The sequence below is a fragment of the Microtus oregoni genome, unplaced genomic scaffold, assembly GCF_018167655.1.
Source record: "Microtus oregoni isolate MIOR12 unplaced genomic scaffold, Mior012 000001F_ref0000356, whole genome shotgun sequence".
Lineage (NCBI taxonomy): Eukaryota > Metazoa > Chordata > Mammalia > Rodentia > Cricetidae > Microtus > Microtus oregoni.
Window position 1 is genome coordinate 51,208,429 of NW_024543060.1, and position 13,875 is coordinate 51,222,303.

Here is a 13,875-nt window from a genome sequence, read left to right on the forward strand (position 1 = left end):
AGCCCAGACTCACGTGCCTTCCGCACTCATGTGCCTCCTGATTCTCGGCAGTCACGGCACAGCTCAGGGCTAGCCCACACTCATGTGCCTCCCGATTCTCGGCAGTCACAGCACAGCTCGGGGCTAGCCCACACTCATGTGCCTCCCGATTCTCGGCAGTCACGGCACAGCTCGGGGCTAGCCCAGACTCACGTGCCTTCCGCACTCATGTGCCTCCTGATTCTCGGCAGTCACGGCACAGCTCGGGGCTAGCCCACACTCATGTGCCCCCCGATTCTCGGCAGTCACGGCACAGCTCGGGGCTAGCCCAGACTCATGTGCCTCCATTGGCATTCACCAAGTCCTCTGGAAGCATAAGCTCCTAGCTCCACCTTTTGAAATCATGGAAACTTTGAGAAAGGCAGAGAACTGGTGTTAGGATTTCCACACTCTCAAGCACAGCTTCGACAGTTGTCACACCTCATCCACCGTACTGCATCCATTTCCATTCCTTACTGTTTTAGAGAAAGTGTTGATAATGCTATTTTACCCTAAGCACTCCGCCCTTTTGTAGGATTACCAAACAACAAATATCCAGTGTTTATTACCAGAAAGCCAGCAAGGTTATTTTTAATACAGTTGTGGTACAGGACATTTAATTACAGCAGGGCAGTGGTTCCAGTTAAATTAAAAACCTTTATTTTTTTCCAAATATAAAATTACTAAATTAAAGTCTTAAAAGAAAATATAACATGGTGAAAACTTTAAATTATCCCCCAACTCGCCACAGGATTTAGGGTTTACCAATCGCATACTCCACCATTTTGGCAAAAGGATGAAAACTTTTTTACCAGTTTATAAACACAGCAAAGACTGTATACATCTCCATATTGCACGTCTTATGTACAAGGGTAAAACAGTAAAGTACAATGTATTTGCATATACCGAGAACAGCGCGGATGGGTCACAGATGAACACCGTGGAAGCGGATCTATTAAAAATGTAGAAATGTGTATGTGCGTGAACACAGCGAGGAGGCTGCATTAACAAACCGTCTGTACACTGGGCTTCAGGGTTTAGCGTAGCGTGTTTGTTAGCACGGGCCTTTGGTTCTACGCTGCTCCACTAGGCTTGGGCTCACGTACAGCTTCACCACCTCTCACGGTTCCAACACAAGGTGGGAACATAAAGGGCTCCACGTCTCCTCATTCGCCAGTACAAAAGTTACAATTGCCAGTCCCCTTCCGTCATCAAAAACTAGACACAAAAATAGTTCTTGTTCTCAACCTGAATGTGCCACAGGAAAAAAATTATTTTCAAGATTTCTCCAGCTTAGTTCCCAGACTCAGTTTCAGTGCCGCTGCATCCGCCACGGACGCTCCTAGAACACTTCTCCTTTAGGTCATTTAATACTACGCTGTAAAAAGGATAAACTGGAGGGGCAGCGTAAGAGCGCCCACCTCACGCTCCTGTTAAGACACGAGGAAAACTAAATATTGCCAGTGAGATTTAAAAAAATATGTGCACCTCCCCCCGACTCCTATAAAGTCTGCTACAGAATACCACAGTCCGGGCTCCCCCTCTCTCCGGGTCCCCATGGCTTCCTCCTGTGCTTGGCCACACCAGTGATTAGCTCTGGAAGTCATCCTGAGTTTGTACATGACAAAGCATGTCCCCACGTGGTTCCTGAGGTAAAATCACGCGATCGAGGACGAGCTGGTCAACCCCTGAACCACTGTGCCCGTGGGCGTCCCGCTGATGGCATTGAAGATGTGCAGGGAGTTTGGCAGGACGCTCGTCTTCTCCTCCAGGGGGCAGATCTTGAGGCACAGAAAGACAATGTCATCAAAGTGCAGTGCTCCAGCAGGGCAGCCAGTCGTGCTGGGGTCACACACACAGCTCGCCCTCCGGCAGCCACTCTGCAGAGTGGGCACACAGCCGGGCCTGCGCTCTGCCAGTGTGCATAGATGGTTTTAGCTCATCTAATAAACAGCCACCTTCAGATTGGAATGGTAAGGGGAACATCGGAAAGAATGTGCTCTGTTTCCTTACAAGCTAATGAATGGGAATCTTCTAGACTCATCAGGTCAAGTAACTTGTGGTCTACCTTTCAACTCCACTAAGACATGAACTAGTTCTGACCCTTGGGGGGAAAAACCCCTCTGCAACTGAGTTTGGAACATCTATGTTTCTTAGGTCTTAGAGACTTAAGTGTTTCTTCATGGCAAACAAGACCAGAAAAGGATCTGGGTGTAAGATTTCTCTCTAGCCGCATAGAGGCTTAGAGACCCATGCAGAGGCTTCTCTGGCAAACACCAAAGCCACCACGCCAGACCACAGCTCTTCCTATGCACCGGCTAAAGGGTCTAGTCTTCACAGATGCCGAGACAATGGGAAGTTTAAGGGACAGCAGATAGCAAACCACTGCGGTTACTATTCTGCTCAATCTAGGAGCTTAACAGATCCAGCCCACAGTTTTCTGTGCTTCTGTCTCTCCTGGTCCTGACCGCGGCCATCCACCTCTAAGAAGTCTGGAGCTACCAAGGAAAAGATCGCAAGTTTCCTGCAACAGTTTCTTCCCATGCGCCTCCTCCGCTTTGTGCTTAGTTATCCACACACTAATGATTTAATCGTTTCATTTTTTCTCCTTTTAAGAAAGTTCAGAAGAGAACTGCTCCCCACTCCACACGCACCATCCCAAGTCCACGGCTGCCCAAACTTGGTCAGAACCTGATGTGATTCAGTTTAGGTCAGACAGTTTATCAGAGAAATAAAAAGAAGAAAAGGTATTACCATCCCAGCTGAGCGTGTGCAGCATGGAGGGAGGGAAAAACAAACAAGGGCATTAAAGCTCAGATAACCAAGTTAGCTGTCATTCTTCTGCCACACAACCCCACACCTAGGGCTTGGGAAACATTGCAGAAGGGGTGGGGATATTGTGAGAGCCAGAAGATCGGGGTTTCTGCTGCAGGGTGGTGGTGTCTCCTATGTATGGAAGGGAAGCTGCACCCAGACCTGAGAAATGACATTGCTAGCAGACGTTCTGATGTGGACCGGGGGGCGGGGGAGGGGCTACAAGATCCCATTCCATATGAAGAGCCACAGGTGATAATGGCCGCTGAGAAAGAGACTCCATCTTCTCCAGGGAAGAGTCCGACAGGTTACCTAACCCCAAGGAGTCGGCCTAAACACACACATGCGAGCAACAGCAAACAGACTCTGTAGGTTAGAGCCACAGATTTCTATGTATGTATATATGTAACAATAATAATTGAAGGACGAGCCCATGAATTTGGGGAAGAGTTGTGTGTGCACGTGTGTGTGTGTGGAGAGAGAGACAGAAAGAGAGTTGAGGTGGAGGGATAGGGGCAACTATAGTATTCATGTATGAAATGCTCAAAAAACAGACATTTCCAATTATCACATGGTAAGGTAGGTAGACATAAGTCCCAGCTTCCACTCTGCAAGACTGGAGACAATAACACAGGAGACAGAGTGTGAGATCCAGGAGCTAATGCCACGGCAACAGCGACTTGGATTCACGTGCATGTTGCCCTTGGACATTTGCCTGACGCCCTGGCTGATGTGTCCCCTGACTCCTGCTGGGACCACATGGAGGATTCACAGAGGAAGGACAGAAAACACAAGGGAGGCAGGAAGCGTGCCTTTGACAAGGACCACGGAGGAAGGAGCCACGTGTGTCTCCTGGGGTGCCCAGGCTGGCTGGAACAATTCCGCTCTTTTTTAAAAAGACGAAAGACTTGTAAGGCAACGGAGGACAGAAGCAGGCTGGGCAGCCCTGTCTGTCAGAGAAAGCTGTCTGCCTCACACGGGGGTAGGCAGCGCAGAGCTCGGGAAACACGGAGAAGGACGCTGGCCTCGCTAACTGCTCTGGATGACATAGGGGCACTCACCACTCGCTTCTCTACATAATCTGGGCTCGTGTAGCAGGGGTGTGGTCTGTTACATTTTCCCTCAGAAATAAGGATTCCAGAATACTGGAGGGCTAAACTTACTATTACGAGTATTTCAGACCCCACAAGTCCACTCCTCAGAAGCTGCCCAGCCCAGCTTGGCACTCACCTGCTCACGCATGATGTCAGAGAGCTCCTTGGCCATTTCCCTGTAGTTGGCTTTCATCTCCTCCTGGTACTCCAGCTGGTCTTCTTTAATCAGACGTTCATTCACTGCGAGAGCCTGACCACAGGCCTCCACAAATTGCCTGAGTGAGGAGAGGGGATGAAGGCATGGAGCAGGGGGACATGGGTCAGGCTAGAAGCACCCTCTCTCCTGAGCCCAGAGCAGTGCTACGGTTTCGTTCTGTAACACCCCCAAATGTCCACTGTTAGGGGTGCTATTGGTGGGTGATGGAGTCTCTGGAGGTGGGACCTAGTGGGACGTCTTTAGTTTGTTGGTGACATGCCCATGAAGGGAGTTTGGGGAGTCAGGCCCCTTCCTCATTCTCTTTGACTTCCTGTCTTTACTGCCCACCCCTCACCGCAGGCCCCAAACAACCTCAGGCACTGCAAGCCCAAGTCCCCCTTATTGGTTCACAAGTGAATCATCTCAGCTCTGCTATAGGAACGGGAAGCTGACCACCGCAGAGAGATGAACGATTTCCGTGCAGAGAAACGTTCCGTGTTCTGTACCTGAAAACTTCCTTCAGCAGCTTCACCTTGTTGTCGGGGTATCTTTTCGTGTTGGTGTCGTCGAGGAAGGCCCGGGCATACGCTAGTGGACCAGCGTTGACCTGGGGAAGGGACAGACGTGTGAGTGGAAGAAAAATGACCACTACCATTTACTAATGTCAGCTGCCACTCACTCTAAATGCTGTTTAGTGAGTCAGTCATGATTCCCGGCTTCCACAGACACAAAGGCCAAGGAAGAAATCATAAACTGAACTACATCATTATACACTGTTCCACTCCATCATGCAGGATATCCTTCATTTTATGGAAGAAGGAACCAGGGTAGGGAGCATAGGGACTTGTTCAGGTTTGAGCAACCAACATGCGAAACACCAGAGCCCAGGTCTCCAAACCCACGTCAAATGTTCTTTCAAACGGGGTTTCAGACACTGGGATTTGTGCTACATTGAACTGAACTGCTCAACCTGATGAATTTAGCATGAATGAAAACATCAGTGTTTCTGTGTATGAATGTGTGTGTGTGTGTGTGTGTACCAGAGGTCAGCATCAGAGTTCTTCTGTTTTCTACATCGTCATCACATCATCATCACCATCACCATCATCATCATCATCATCACCATCATCATCACCATCATCATCACATCATCATCATCATCATCATCATCATCATCATCATCATCATCACATCATCATCACCATCACCATCATCATCACATCATCATCACCATCACCATCATCATCATCATCATATCATCATCATCATCATCATCACCATCATCACATCATCACCATCATCATCACCATCATCATCATCATCATCATCATCCTCATCATCACCATCACCATCACCATCACCATCATTATCATCATCATCATCATCATCATCATCATCATCATCATCATCATCATCATCATCACCATCATTTTGAGACAGGTTCTCTCACTGAATATAGAGCCCACTGATGAAGCTAGGTGTCCTGGACAGTGTCTTGTGTCTGCCTCCCCAGAGCTGGGATTACAGGTGTGGATGCTGGCAATCTGAACACAGCTTCCACAGCAAGCACCCCCCCCCCCCCCGACTGAGCCATCTTCCTGGCTCCTACAGCCACTGAAACAAAAACAAAACTGAAACATTGTTCATCTCACTGGACTGAACAGGCGGCCACACCACAGGCCAACTGTCATGCTGACTTAGCTGACATTGTGCTGGAAATCAAAGATCAGGAACATTCAGCAATGTGGAGAGTGACTCAAACAGCCAACCGGAGTTTTCTGTACTTCCCACACAATATAGGAATGAGGAGAGAGAGGCTAGGCCCTGGGAGGGGGCAGGGAGAGCTATCAGCTTGAAGCTGTGACTCATCACACGGCAAACCTTTGCCGTTAGTAAGCCACTGCCACGTGGCGATATAGAGATCACTAGAAATGGGTTAAATTAATATAAGAGTTAGCCAATAAGAAGCTAGAGCTAATGGGCCAAGCAGTGCTTTAATTAATACAATTTCAGTTATTTATGTGATTATTTCGGGTCTGGGCGGCCGGGAAGAACAAGCAGCTCTTCCTTCTACATATGACTGTGGCAGTCTCAGAACCGAGTTAGTGATCTCACAGCAGATATGTGGGAAGGGGTTCAGCGTGGAGCCTCAGCGGTGGACAGCTCGCTTCCCATGGTGGCCGGATATGGCGGCCTCCGCATTAGGCTCTGTGGGAATGAAGCCCATGTGAAGACAGCACAGACTGACGTGTGACAGGACACGCGGTTTTAAGCAGGCACTGATACTATGTGAGGCGCACTACAGTAAGCTCTTGAGAAGCCACAGAGCCAGAGGGAACAGTGGCCTCAGGAAACTGCTGGGGGACAGAGTTACTGTCCAGGAGACCTAGCTTGATCAGTGGGCTCCAGAGTGGGAGATCTGCCTCAAAATAATAATAATAATAATAAATAATAATGTAGAAAGCAGAAGAGCTCTGATGCTGATCTTTGGCGTACACACAAACACACACATAAACACTCACATGCACACACCCAAAGGCGACAGGAGCTAACTTCCTTTGGTCTAGACTTTGCTATCCAGAGGGGCACCAGCACGAACACATGTCCTCATTTTATCATGGGGTTCACTGCTGTGTAAGCTGATTGGGCGTTTATATAAAACTCGAAGGTCACTGTCAAACGGCCTTGCGTGCTTTACCCTTTAGACAGTTCAACCCTTCAGGCCCCACCCCTCCTGGCCTTCTGATAGAGGCTGCCTGTGCTCAGGTCCAGCTAGTGAGTGGCATTTTTAGCTACGGAAAATGTGGCCTCTGGCCCTGCTGTACAGTCATGTTGTTGCTGGAGTGTCATCCGCTTTGCTGAATATTGCTAGGTGATATTCCCTTTGTAAAATACTTCGGCATGTAAGCTTTTTAGGGCGTGAGGGAGGAGACTAGAAAGATCTAAAAATACTTTTGTGGTCAATGCCATTTGGCAAAATATTTGCTCAAAACTCATGATTCCTTATGTGTGTATCTGATGAAACAGACAGAAACTGTTTTCACAAACCAATCCTGGATGCAGAACCTACATGGTAGAATTTCTGCCTAGGCTTTGGAGACGCGCTACACTTGGATGGGAAAACAATGAGTTCTAGGGGTATATGAAGGAACAGACAAGGGCTTGAACCCCTAACTACGTATAAAGCTGGTCACTGCAGGGAGAGGACTTAAAATCTGCCTGTTACCTAATTATTTTAGATAACTTAAAACATTATCTTAAGTGTATATCTTGATAAATCTTTACAAACAACATATGCACTAACTAGTATCCAAGTCAAAGGTGATCTCCCAATAAATGGCATACAACACTTAGAAGGGAGAGAGTAATTTTTCTGTTTTAGAGAGAGGGTCTCAGGCATCCCAAAGTCGCTTTAAACTTTCTATGAAACTGAGGATAACTTTGAATTTCTGATTCCCTGCCTCGATCTCCAGAGCTGGAAAATGAGGCACAGCTTAGCATAGCCAGTTTATGTGATCAGGGACCAAACCAGGGCTCCTCGCACGCCAGGCAGACCTCCACAGCCCCTCTTGTTTGTTTCCGTCTTAGACACGGGTCTTACTATGGAGTACAGACAGGCTCCAAACTCACAGCATAGTCGGGAACCTGCAGGTGTCTGAGCCTCAGCCACGTGGGCTGGGGTTAGAGAGGCATGCACAGTCAAATCCTGTTGAGGGTGAAAAGTATCCTCACCCCTCTCCTCTGTCAAATACAAACCAGTTCCAGCTGGACTGCAGATCTGAGTGTGAATATTGAACAAAGGAGGAAAACTTACAGAGGACCCAAATTTCTGTCTTTCATCTGAGACATTAAGACCTGTGCTAGCTATGAAGCCCAGGCTGGCTCAGGCCTTGCTACATAGCCCAGGTGACTCTTAACAGATTCTAACACCTCGACCTCTCAAGTGCTGAGGATACAAGCGACACACAGGGCCACATCTTTCTCTAAAAGAAGAACAAAACCCACAAAATCACTAGTAGCTTTCCTGCCAAAATCCTAACAATATGGCTCCCTAAAACAGACCTGAAAAAAGACATACCAAACTGACTGGCCAATGCGGGGTAAAATCTCACAAGGCCCCGCCCCAGACGAAGAGCTCCAGGCCATGGCTGACCTCAGAGAAAGGGAGAATCAGTCTTTCCTAGAGTGAGACCCTGATAGGCTATCTAGCCCTAACAGGTCAGCTCTGAACACACAAACCCATGGAGGCCACTAGATGGACTCAGCAGCCTGCGTTGTGTGTGTGTGTGTGTGCGCGCGCATGTGTGTGCGTAATAATTTAGAAATTAGAGGGCTGGAGAGATGGCTCAGTGGTTAAGAGCACTGCCTGCTCTTCCAAAGGTCCTGAGTTCAATTCCCAGCAACCACATGGTGGCTCACAACCATCTGCAATGAGATCTGGTGCCCTCCTCTGGCCTGAAGGCATACCTTCAGACAGAATACTGAGAATACTGTATACATAATAAATAAATAAAAAAAAATCTTTAAAAAAAAAAAAGAAATTAGAGATCATGAATTTTAAGAATGAGGGGGCACGGCAGAGGTTAGAAGGGGAAGTGATGTAAATACAGTGCTTATATGAAATTCTCAGAAATAAATGAATTTTTAAAAATGTTACCAGTAAAATTAACTCAATTGGGCTGCCCTAAAATGAAGACGTTTTGTTAACCAAATCAACATGGAGAAAGTAAAACTCAAGGTATATTTTTAGACGCAATTTTCATGGAAAGGAAAACCCCCTACTATCATCTTTCTTGGGCTCGGGGAGCATTTTGTCAACCAGGAACCTAACATTCTTCAAGTTACTGAAAAGTCAGGGTGACGCTGTTACTAGCAGACAGCTCAGTGAAGCCACCATTCTGTTGTAGGCAGAACTGGGGGGCCAGTTAAGCCTCCTGCTCCCTCTGATAGGCCAGGAACGCTGGGAACTGGGCTCACCTGAACGCTCACACTGCCCTGGAGTTTGAGCTGCAGTTTGATCATGTCCACTTCCGCCGAGGAGCACAGCTGGCGGAGCTCGGCCACCTTCTTGCTCATTTCGTCGATGGCCACCTCAATGGGGTTCAGGTCAGTGTGGTGCTGGTACATGACGGGGATCCTCTTCTTCACGTAGGGGAAGCAGTGTATTGCTGCGGAGGAACGGGGCCTGGAGTTACTCTGCCGTTTGGAGGGTCTTTCCGACACGGAGGGAAAGCAACTACCACGCCTGCTTTACAGCTAAAACTCAGAGCTTGTCAATGTCATAAGCGAAGACTCTTTGGAGCTGGGACACTCTCTTTGTTTTTAAATACCCTATGCTTAAGATTTTATTACTAATTTTATATGTAGAAATGTTTTGCTTTCATGTCTATCTATTTGTGTGTGTGTGTTGCCCACGGAGGTCAGAACTGGAGTTACAAGCTCTGCAAGCTACCATGTGGGTGTGAGCTGGGAACCAAACTCAGGTCTTTGCAGGAGCAGCCAATGCTCTTAACCACTGAGCATCTCTCCAGGCCTTTAGTGATGTGTGTAATGGCAGGTTGCAGGTTGTACCATAAGGTAGACAGAGTTGGTTCCCTGTTATTCCTTTCACATGTAGAGTGTGTCTTTGGGGTAAAACAAACCTCTTTTCTTATTCCTTGCTTCCTTTCTCATCTCTAAGTGCCCTAAGCCTCCCTGGAAGTTGTTAAGACTCAAACGAGTAGGTTCTAGAGGGATTCTAAAATACAAAAAAAGACCAAACAGTTTTGAGATATTATACAGCAGACCAAGCCACCCCGCCCCCCCAATCCCAAATAGTGCCATCAGATATCTCTGAGAAAATTCCCTTTCCTGTGGGGGACAACTTCGAATACATGACAAATCTGTCTAAACCTAAGATAGCAATGAGAAACAAACAAAAGCATCCTCACCAAAGCAGGAATTCACTAACAATAACTACTGTGCCCATGGGAGAGGCGTTCTGAAGCTCCCAGGGGTACGAAATAGAAAAATATTTACTATTTCTTACTTTTTTCCACTAGAAGATCATACTGTTTTTATTTTTAACAAGATACCTGACCATGTCAACACCAAACAGCATGACAACAGACAATAAAAAAGAACTATAGGGGCTGGAGAGATGGCTCAGGGACTAAGAACACTTGCTGATCTCACAAATACGACCCGAGTTCAAGTTCTCAGCACCTACATGGCAGCGCACAACCACCTGTAATTTCTGTTCCTGGGGACCTGGCACCCTCTTCTGACCTCCCAAGACACCAGGCACGCACGAGGTGTGCACACAGGCAAAGCACTCAAACACATAAAATAAAATAAAGCTAAAAAACTTTTGTGTAATGTTGGGCTCTACTTCAAGTGTTTAGCGTTTCTGTCTCTTTGCAGGACCACTTATAATATTCTCATTTGCTACTTTAAACACTTATTGTTCAATTGTCTGTGTGAAGGTGCAGGTACCACTGCATGCACGCACCGCTGTGCACTCGTGGAGGGCAGGGCACGCTCTTGAGACTCAGTTCTCTCCTGCCACCTTGTGGGATCCAGGGGTCAAACTCAGGTCATCAAGCCTGCACACAAACACCTCTTGTACTCATGGAACCATCTTCCAGGGCCTTACTTTATTTTGTTTCTGTATGACAGCCTCTCACCACCTAGCCCTGGCTGTCCTAGACCTCACCATGTAGATGAGGCTGTCTTTGGACTCAGAGATCCATCTGCTTCTGCCTCATGAGTGTTGGGATTAAAGGCGTGTGCCACCATGCCTGGCCCCCTTATTGTATTTTTTTTAACCAACAACAGATGAGAGAAGTTACATTTGAATTCTTTAGTAAGTGGCTAGGGATAGTTTATTCAGGAAAAGCTTATCACACAACGGGAACAGGGGCAGATCCCAGACTGAATGGGGCTAACGATGACTAGACAAAGCTGGAAAAAGAGGGGTTCCCATCACTCATGTCTATCTTCACAAGTTTTTAAAGTCAGTCTGGGGCTCCCTCCTGGAATTTCTGTTGTGTCCTTGTGGGCTGCAGGTATTAAGAGGCGGCAGTGGGACTTCTGAGTCCTCTTGGCCCAAGACTGCTTCTTCTAAATAAGAACTGAGCATTGCTGCCCACTGCCAGGGAAGCCATGTTCTGACAGCAGCTAATGCTGGTTACCACAGAAGGGAATTTCACTCTCCACTGTTAGGAAAATGCATCACGACTCTTAAGTGTCCAGCATCTGTGACAGACACGGTGAGGTGGCGCTATGATTTCAGAGAGAAAGCCAGCTCCAAGGTTGGTGCATGAGGTTCCCACGAATCACACTGATCCTGCTCAGTCCCGACTACTGCGTCTTAGGGGAACTAGACTTCAAGGGGCCACAGGCAGGCGCTGCGATACTACTCAGAGAAAGCTCAAGGTCTGTGCCCAGGCCCACCGGGTCACAACCGCCCTGGTATTCTTGCCAGCTTCACCCCGTCCTTTTCTTTCCCCGGAGTGCCCAGACACAAACATTCCGGCCACCCTCATCTCCTTCAAGTTGACTCTGATATCACATGCTATCTGATATCCCCACGAGCCCCTCACCCTCCCCTTTAAACTGTACTCCTCTCCCCCAGGCTCCACACTCCGAACCTCCATGGTGTCTCTCATCCCGTGTGGCATGCTCTAACACCCCATGCTGACTGTTGTCTTTTCTTGCTGAGATGTGAGGGTCTGGCTCACTTTGGGGACCACGCCTCACTGGGGCATGCATTACTGTCCCAAGACTACACGAGAGAACAGAGTGGCCCCGGAAGATGGAAAGTCAGTTGAGCATGGGAACAAGCCACTGTGTAGTACACAGCCCAGCGTCCTGATGTGTGGCCCTTTAGGAAGACAGAGGACACATGTCAACTGTAGGGCAGGCTAGGGTGAACAGAAGGCAGGCAGCAAACAGATGTTTCCAGTCTGAGTGCAGTGGAGGTGACTGACAGCTGGAGGAGCTGGGAATAGCAACTGGGAAGAAAGGAAAGGCAGGGCCAGAAACTTCCACCCAGGAAGCTGAGGGAGGGAGGAGACAATGGTGACATTTTCTCAGGACTGGGAACTTTCCAGAAGGGTTAGCTTGCAAGTAGGATGCAGGAAAGGCCAAAGGTTAAGTCTGCAGCAAGACGGAGGAAGTTCCAGAAGCCTAGTAACTGGAGGGAAACTCTAGTTCAAAGTCTCCAAAAGAGCTAGTGTGTTTCTTTAAGGTTGCCATGGTGTTGACACTCTCAGTAGCTTTCACGGAAAAAGAACTTTCCTCCAACTCCACTCTGTCTAGTCAGCTGTCCCTTCCACACTTCCAGGCAGCAAGCCCTGCACCTGTTTCTGGTGTCACACTGTGGTCCCTTTTGCTCCTCATGAAGCCTAAGGCAAGAGTTTAATGGGGGGTAAGAGCTAGTTGTCCACCTCATTCCTTCCCCGCCTGTCTGTACTTTATAGGATTGTTTAACTCAGAGGAATGCACAATGTCCCCACATCCACACAGACAGGCAGTGGCCAGGTCTGCAGGAGCCCCAGGCAAGGCCCTTACGTTCTCAGCCCTGAAGGTGTGGCTGGCAAAGTCGCTGAGTGGCTATTCTGTCTGTTGTGCCTCTTTCTGCAGCCAGTTACTCTTTGTCCTCTGATTTGGTGACAGAGCGCTAAGCCCACATTCTTTATCTAATCTAAAACGGTTCAGCAGCAAGTGTGAACTGTAACCCGGAAGAACAGGTGCCCAGGGAGAACACCCTGCCATGAGTCAAAGCAGTACGCCACCTCAGCAGGACTCACGATAAAAATAACCGCTCAGCTCAGCAGTGTGTTCTGAGCACACACCCGGAATCTCCTGCGGTGCTTGCTGGGCACAGAGCCTGGGTGCCCTCCCTAGTTTCTTATTCAGCAGATTCGGGGTGTGGGGTGGGTAGAGCCTGGGAATCCGCAGTTCAAATTCCCAGGGGCGGCTGACCTTGGTGGCTCCAGAGCAAACTCTGACAGATGCTGATTTAGGGAATCCACAGTGAGGTTGTTCACAGTCAAACTGGAAACCCCAAGAAGGACCGTTGTCTAGAGATCGTTTACTTAACTGGTGTGCATTAGAGAAACCACCGTTTGCTCAGAGCAAGGGGCTTACCCTTGTGAGGTCAGTGTGGTTTATGCATTGCATGTTTTCCTAAGAGAAAGAGTGGGGAACGTTTATAACTATATGCTTTTGTGTTTGTTTTAAAACCCTTATCTCATTCTAAACCATTTCTCCCACAGACACTGTACAACATCTGCTGTATTACGCTGCCGTGAGTTTATTTTTATTTTTACTGGGTGCATGTGTGTCTGTGGGCGAGCACATACAGGAGCACACCTGTGCCTGGAGGCCAGAAGAGGGTATCAAACCGCATGGAAGGGGGTTACAGGCAATTGTCTGCGGCCTGCTGTGGGTGCTGGGAACTGAACCATACAGAAGAACAGTAAGCACTCGTAACTGCTGAGTCACTTCTCTGGCCCCAAATCATGAGTTTATGTATTTTAATTTTTCAGGGTTTATTTATTTTTATGTGTATAGGTCTTTGGTATGCACGTATGTCTGTGTACCTTCACGCATGCCTGGTGCCCAAGAAAGCCAGAAGAGGGTGTCAAACCCTCTCGGTCTCCTAGGACTGGAGTTATAGATGTTTGTAAGTCACCATGTGGGTGCTGGGAATTGAACCCAGGCGTTGTGGGAAAACAGAAGTGGTTTTAAACACTGAGCCATCTCCCC

General features: G+C 48.1%; 1 protein-coding gene across 31 annotated transcripts in view; it reads right to left on the minus strand.

Moving 5' to 3' along the window:
• Positions 1 to 657: 657 nt before the first annotated feature.
• Positions 658 to 13,875, minus strand: part of Dock9 (dedicator of cytokinesis 9) — a 250,834-nt gene continuing 237,616 nt past the window's right edge. For 30 of the 31 annotated variants that reach the window (XM_041670162.1, XM_041670154.1, XM_041670102.1 and 27 more), the window contains 4 exons: positions 9,100 to 9,290; positions 4,629 to 4,729; positions 4,063 to 4,201; positions 658 to 1,799 (listed from right to left, as the gene is read on the minus strand). In XM_041670162.1, coding sequence (XP_041526096.1) covers positions 1,677 to 1,799; positions 4,063 to 4,201; positions 4,629 to 4,729; positions 9,100 to 9,290 — 554 coding nt within the window. In that variant the 3' untranslated portion in view covers positions 658 to 1,676. Of the gene's footprint in view, positions 1,800 to 2,772; positions 2,781 to 4,062; positions 4,202 to 4,628; positions 4,730 to 9,099; positions 9,291 to 13,875 lie in introns of all 31 variants that reach the window. The other variant, XM_041670088.1, reaches the window with a different exon arrangement.